The 6814-nt window shown below is 38.1% G+C and overlaps 2 protein-coding genes across 3 annotated transcripts; one reads left to right on the top strand and one right to left on the bottom strand.

The window, feature by feature from the left end:
• Positions 1 to 819: 819 nt before the first annotated feature.
• On the bottom strand, positions 820 to 4292 carry dnaaf6 (dynein axonemal assembly factor 6). 2 transcript variants are annotated; one of them, XM_086270500.1, is made up of 7 exons: positions 4160 to 4292; positions 3932 to 4059; positions 3506 to 3572; positions 3307 to 3412; positions 2995 to 3091; positions 1383 to 1468; positions 820 to 1142 (listed from the first exon to the last, which is right to left on the bottom strand). In XM_086270500.1, exons 2-7 carry the CDS (start codon positions 4025 to 4027, stop codon positions 1013 to 1015), a joined length of 582 nt encoding a protein of 193 aa, XP_086126626.1. In that variant the 5' UTR covers positions 4028 to 4059; positions 4160 to 4292; the 3' UTR covers positions 820 to 1012. The 2 variants fall into 2 exon arrangements, with proteins under 2 accessions (XP_086126626.1, XP_086126625.1); XM_086270499.1 differs by having other exon boundaries at positions 3932 to 4190.
• Positions 4293 to 5272: 980 nt separating this feature from the next.
• On the top strand, positions 5273 to 6428 carry LOC147307981 (MICOS complex subunit MIC26-like). The gene has a single exon (XM_086270498.1). The coding sequence runs from the start codon at positions 5342 to 5344 to the stop codon at positions 5948 to 5950; it is 609 nt and encodes a 202-aa protein (XP_086126624.1). The 5' UTR covers positions 5273 to 5341; the 3' UTR covers positions 5951 to 6428.
• The last annotated feature ends 386 nt before the right edge of the window (positions 6429 to 6814 follow it).

Here is a 6814-nt window from a genome sequence, read left to right as displayed (position 1 = left end):
TCTATATAAGTTGTTATTAGCAGTAATATTACTTGCAGTAATATTAGAAATAGTAGTGGTGGCGCTGGTAGTAGTAGTATGATTGATTGTTTCCAAAACGAGAACAAGTATAAAGATGATAAGAGTTAGTATGTAATTCAGTAAATGCAGCATCTCCATTAAGTTTTGTGTGAATATAAAAGTATTTTTTTAAAATGAAGGCTGAGCAATTTTCTTGTATATCATCTTCAGGCAGCACTGAGCTCTGGGTACTCCTGTATGGAGTTTGCATGTTCAAAACTCTCCCCACAGCCCAAAGACATTAATGAGGAAAGATTGACTGGTAATTCTAAATTCTCCTAGGTGGGACTGTGACATGAATCTTTTTTCGGTCACTATATATTAGCCCTGCTGGGATAGGCTCCAGTCCAGTGAAAAGTTGTATAAAATGGCTTCAAAAGACCCGAATTCAAAGATTAATTAAGCTGTGTACCAAATTAAGATGTGTACACCATGAAAGTCAGTAATAACAGCTACATTAAGTTGTTGTACTGCAATATACACTATGAATGGTAAATGTTATGCAGATAAAAGATTGTTTAAAAATAGACAGTTCCAGGTATCATGATCAGTGTTCCTCAAAATAAGGGTTTCCCCAACCTTACACACAGTACGCTTGCATAATGGTGAGCAAAGGCTGAATACATCTGTACATATTGTATGTTTTTTGTTTATTTTTATCAAATTTGCAAAAAAATTTAAAGTAAATTTTTTCATGTTGTCATTGTAGGGTATTGGGTGTAGAAATTTGAAGTGAAAAATGAAAATAATCCATTTTGGAGTCAAGTATTTATTAGAAATCCACAATTTAACAGTCATAGAGGCTGTGATGGCACAAGCAATAGCTTAAACTCACAAAATTCATGAAGAAATTCATAGCAGAGTTTTTGCTGATTATTTTCCAATTCCTTTCTGGTTTTAATGCTTAATGTGTCAGTTTGTATAATGTTATTTGCTGCTAAATCATCCTTTTTCATTGCATATTGATGAAGTCCATAGGACGCTTCATTAGTAGAGTCACCTCCAGTTCCTCCCTCTCACTGAAGAACTGGGCCTTGCTCTCATTTTTGTGGACCGGATCGGGGAGATGGAGCCCCAGTTTGCTGAAAACAGATGGAAAGGCAGGTTAAAAAAAAAAACAAGTAGCACTGAGGGGGGGATGATATATGTCTAACACTGAAAGACATTAAGAGTTGTGTGATAAAGCAATCAAAGCTCAGATCTTGGCATGCACCTCTGATTAAAAGGAAATATCTGAAACAGGGCGCTTCTGGCCTTAAATGTTGCCTCTAAGTCTTCAGGGAATTAAAAATGAAAGCAAACATTTTCAAAGGATCTCTTACTATTTCGGCGTCCGTAGATCAAGGAACTTTTCTTTCACATCCAGTACCACCTCTTTTGCTTTAGTGTCTGGTAGTTTGATTTTTACCTACAAGTGAGGGAAAAGTTAGCATTGTTATTATTCTACACTGTTCACATTAATATATATATATATGTATCATTTTAATTTTAAAAACATTTCCCCTTTTTTATTCTTCAATTGTAATGCAAGATTAGGTTTTTAAAAATACTTTCCTCCTTCCAGTATATGTGATGCTGGGTTTTTTAGATTGTTAGTTGTTTCCTACTTTGAATATTACTTCTACTTCTACTTCCACTTTTTAAAGGTTAACACACATTACATGTGAAACATCCCAGTTTGAGATCCTGAAACAGCTAGTGTACTACAGTGTTGATTTCAAAGCCGGATAAATGGTTGCATCATGAAGGGCATCCAGCATAAAATGTGTGCCAAATCAAATATGCGGATCTGCTGTGGAGATCCTTCCAGTAGGTGAAATAGCTGCTGTAATTATTGTGCCATATCGGTGATTATTCCAGAATCAAGCATCTTACTATGACCAATCTAAAAGAGTGAATGCATGTAATCTCAATATTTATAAGTGTTTTAACACAAACTATTTTAAATACACACTCCAAATATTATTTATTGGAAATCTTTTTACATATGTTTTAATGCATGCTCAATAATACAGGTGAGGAAATCCCAGAAAGTTGATTCTTTTCATTTGGATTTCAGTAGGAGAAACACTACATCACCCATCCAAGTGACTTTGTCAGTCTCAGCTAAATGCAGGTTTCCCCAACCTTACATACAGTATGCTTGCATAATGACTGAAACTAGCAGCATTGCTTAACAAAGAGCCAGAAGGTCTGTGGTTATGACAATGCGTGTTCTGATCATGAAAGCAATAGTGCTTTCTCTCATTATGCAACTGTATTGTTTATAAGTTTGGGGAAACCTGCTGTCAGCTGAGACTGAAGGAGTAACCCGGTGAAATGTTTCTCCCACTGAAATCTAGATGAACAAAATCAGCTTTATAAATCTATAAACAAGACTTTTGTTTAGATTTTGTTTAGAAGATTGGAAGTTAAAGACAATGAAAAAACACCCTGATCTATGATGTCTTCTTTGTAATTTGTTGCTGATCGAAGTATTGTAAGTCAGTTCATCTGTATTTTGGAGTGAAAATGATACAAACATACTAAAACACACAATTCCCTTAAATATACATAACATTTCATATTTACACAAAGTAACAGACAAAGGCAATCTTAGCAATTTGAGAACATTTTGAAGTATCTGTCAGAGATCAGGTGAACAGTAGAGGAAAGATAAACACTATTAGAAGCATTTAAATATTTTTTACATATATAGAGCCTGGTCACTATAGCGTTAACCTGTCTCACCTGTGCTCCTGAACATTTTTAGACTGTTCCTTTCTAAAGTCTAAAACTAACTACGTCTTCAACAGAATTATCTGAAGCCAGCCAACATTTAACAGGAGATTCATGCCTTGCTGCTCTTGATCACAACCTTGTGCATTTCATTTTAGTATCAAAAAAGTGCACTGAGTGAAGTGTTAAGAAATCTTGTGACACTTGGTAAGTTACCAGCATGGCTTCACAACACATGGAGGATGGATCCTTTCTGCTTAATCCCAAGAAGAGATCCTCTGTTCCTACACTCTGCTTCAGGATTATTTCATACCTGCACACAGAGGTTATAAATGAAGCAGACACACTAAAACCAAACACAACAAATATCACATTACCAGACATTAAAAGGAGATTAAACTCAGAAACAGACAGTGTTTGAGAAAGTATGAGGACTCTTTTGAACCTTTAAATATCCGCTTTTCATAATGTTTGATGCTTTTTTACATCCACTGTTGGTGTGTGTCTCTTTCTGCATTGCAGTCTTACTCAGGTTGTGGCCTTGGGTCAGTCAGATCATCATACTGTGAGCCTTCGGCCACTTCTTCTTCACACCAGATATCTTTGCTGTTCTTCTTCGTGTTTGCGGTTGACACTAATTAAACAGTCACATAAAGAGAGAAAGACAAATGCAGAAACAGTATGCTTGAATAAATACTTTTTTAGAGTGCTTATAATTGAAAAATACCTTGTTTTTCGTTTTTGGGTAGGGGGCCAATATGTCCGGGACCCAAACGTGCATATGCTTTCACATCCTGTGAACATAAACTAATATTAGTGTGGGGAGAGACTTGGCTTAATGGTTGCTGTAGTTGAAATACAATGATACATATTCTGTCCACTTCGTTTTACTCCATATTCTCCCATTGGTCCTCCCTGCCCACACCTGCAGACTAATAAACTTTACACCATTTTTCTAAATACCCTAAAATTTATATTTTTATTGAAAAATTATTTTTAAAGGTTCATTTTGCTAGTGTTGATTGATTATCCTTCCTATATACATAGGATTAAAATGTTGCTTTTTGAAAAATGTAAAGAGACTACAATTTCTGAGGAATATACTAAAGGCTAGTGTTAGCAGGGTTTTAACATGAACGCATGTAGATCTTACTTTACACTCATCTTCCTCTTCTTCATCCTGCTGACTGGACAACAAGGCAGACAGAGCCCGGAGGCTCTTTGCGGAAGATACCCCAAGACAATCCATTCAGAAAAAACTAATAAACAAAATAAAAAGCGCTGCGGACACAAACGAGGAGAAGAAAGCTGCTAAACTATAAGTAACTATGACAAAACAATTATTTTAATTGGTGCTAGTATACTAATTTTAGCAGCTCACGTTTGGATTGTTGACGCTTTCTGTTTCCCTGGAGACGCCAGGCTTTCCCGCTGCCATGGCAACCAGTGACGTCGAACAAATTACGTGGCCAGAGTCACGGTTACGCAGATCGCCGTGAGCTAAGAAGCCTTGCCAGGGAATTTCTAATATCACGATCTCCTCTTGCTCTCTTTTTTTTTTTATTGCAGCTTTGAGAATAATGCATACTGTACTGTATACGAGAAAAACTAGGCACTGAGAAAACAAACAACAAAGAAACAAAGACTTATTTTAGCACAGAGTTGTATAAGAATGAACGACTGCTTCATTAATGTAATGTCCCACTGACTATTTAAATTTAACTGAAAGTTAATTCACGTAATGGTTTAAAATAGGTGTCATATTTATGCCTGAATGGGTTAGCAAGATGGCTGCTGGGTGACTTTTATAGGACACTGTTACAGGCTAAATGCTTTATGCACTGTAAACAGCTTTGCTTTAGATTAGTCCGGCAAAAGTGCAGTCTAAATATCAGTGGTGTATCTAAGATTATAAATAAAAGAAAGAATGACTATAAGTTGTTAAAACTGTTTAAAAAGAAAGTGATGTAAGTACTAATAATTTCATCCAATTTAGCCTACCTCAGGTAGCAGACCTTGCCTTAGCTTTGACTTTTACGTGGAATATTTGAGTATCGTATTATGAGGGCAGTGGATCAGAACAGCAGATATCCCAGTTAAGCACAGAGGACTTTATTGTAGACTACTAAAATAAAGCAGCTTGCTTAAGTCCTCATTCTAACTTCCTATTTTAAAGTTGTCATTAAAAATATAGTTCTTACAGTGTATTTAGTTTACCCATACCTTCACAATCTACCTTTAACAAGTAGGTTATTCCTTTTTTGCAACTTTATTGATAACGAACCCATTCAAACATATGCATGACAGGCAGTCAATTTATGGTGAAACTTTTTTAAACTGCATATCTTTGGAGTTCCATATGAAGCACGGTTTGGAGATGTGGGCACAGACATCATTACTATCTGTAAAGAAAGCCTTGTCCTCACTGATATACTTTATTCCTCCTGCCACTGTTGGCGCGCTTTCAAGCGTAGTAAAAGCGTTTGGGTGAGAATCAGAGAGGCGGGGCTATCTGCCTTGTCCCTCCGTGAATACCGTAGTGAATGCATGGCCCGCGGGGATCATGTTGAAGGTGACAGGTAGTGTCATGCCGGGAGCCCTGCGATTTTCACCGTTCACCGTGTTTGCTGCTGCCGGTGACGGCGAGAAGGAACCAGCGGTGGCTCCGTTAAACGTGGACGAACTGTCTCTGTACACCGCTCCCCCGGAGAAGTTTCAGTACGTGGAGCCTAAAGCCGGGCAGCTGGAGGAGCGAGTCGCCACCCTCAGGAAGTTATCGGAGCCGTACACTGCTTGGTGTCAGGTCACCTATGAGAAAATTAAACCCAAAGTTCAGGGGGTCTTCCAGTTTGGGAACGACGCATACGCCTATGTGAAGAACCCCCCGAAGGACTTCTACCCCCGGGCGGGAATCATCGGCTTTACCGGAGTCCTCGGGCTGGTTCTTGCCAGAGGTTCCAGGATTAAGAAACTCATCTACCCGACCACTCTCATGACCCTGAGCGCCTCTCTCTACTACCCGGAGCAAGCAGCGTCCATCGCAAAGTCAACCGGAGACTCCGTGTACGACTTGGCCGTGCAGAGCTACGCAGCGGCGGAGAAGATCCTAAACCCCCAGAGCAAAGCTGAGAAGGTCAATAAACCCGAAAAGAGCAGCGACTCCGAGACCTAACAGTGACGACCCCGGCGTGACTGCAATAACCGAGCAGTAGCCAATCACACAGCAGCTTTATCCCGATACTGTAAACTGAGCGCTTTCTAGACAGTGTGACTTTTTCATGCCTACACTTTGCACTAAGCTTCACATGAAACTCAGGCCAGGCAAAGGGAAGGGGGGATTTGCAACTTGAATGACTCCCTTCCGATTTGAATGTGTATTTATGTAGAGATAAAGCAGTGTCTTACATTAAAGTTGCTTTACCGCCTTGATTCTGTGTCTTATAATGCCACATGCACAAACAAGATGGTCAGCACCAAAGAGAAGAAAACTAATTCAGGATTTTAATAATCAGTCGTTTATTTTAACAATTTTGTTCAATGGAGTGACAAAGACCAAAGTAGGCAAGTCACATTTGATCTGAAATTGTGTATTAGTTTCAAGTTTTATTTGTCATATACAGGAAACAATTATTATACTCACAGATTTTAAACATATTTTATAAAATAGGTTTTGCTAAAAAGTCATTATCCTACATAAACTCAAAACATTTGTAGTATTAAGTACTCATTAGACCCATTTGCATTATACTGCTCAGTAATGCTGGATATATCTCAGCTTTATATTTGAATGCTTTTAAAGTAAAAACTTCAAAGTCATTCTAAAGCTTTAAAGTAAATGGTATGGAGTAGAAATGGCTAAAAACACTGAGTGGAAGTAGAAAACAGCATGACCCAGAAGTACTTAGAAGCACTACTTAAAACGACATACACACCCACCATGACATCACCTACTAATTAGTAAAATCTCAGCTTTGAGTTGAGCAATTTTGCTATTGCCAGCTTAGCATTCTGAAACTGGATACGCCAAAACAACCAG

Source organism: Aulonocara sp. 'chitande type north' Nkhata Bay, linkage group LG18 (assembly GCF_057382095.1).
Source record: "Aulonocara sp. 'chitande type north' Nkhata Bay isolate Kocher_YH1m ecotype deep benthic linkage group LG18, A_spYH_male_GT1.1, whole genome shotgun sequence".
Lineage (NCBI taxonomy): Eukaryota > Metazoa > Chordata > Actinopteri > Cichliformes > Cichlidae > Aulonocara > Aulonocara sp. 'chitande type north' Nkhata Bay.
The sequence above is the reverse complement of the archived record's forward strand: the minus strand, read 5'-3'. Positions and strand labels throughout refer to the sequence as shown.

Bases quoted from the DNA above. Each gene is read 5' to 3' on its own strand.
- dnaaf6 (XM_086270500.1), bottom strand. From the start codon at position 4,027: ATGGATTGTCTTGGGGTATCTTCCGCAAAGAGCCTCCGGGCTCTGTCT. The intron at 3,573-3,931 runs GTAAGATCTACA...TTATGTTCACAG, and splicing joins AAGAGGAAGATGAGTGTAAA to GATGTGAAAGCATATGCACG. The intron at 3,413-3,505 runs GTATTTTTCAAT...CTGTTTAATTAG, and splicing joins ACCCAAAAACGAAAAACAAG to TGTCAACCGCAAACACGAAG.
- LOC147307981 (XM_086270498.1), top strand. From the start codon at position 5,342: ATGTTGAAGGTGACAGGTAGTGTCATGCCGGGAGCCCTGCGATTTTCA.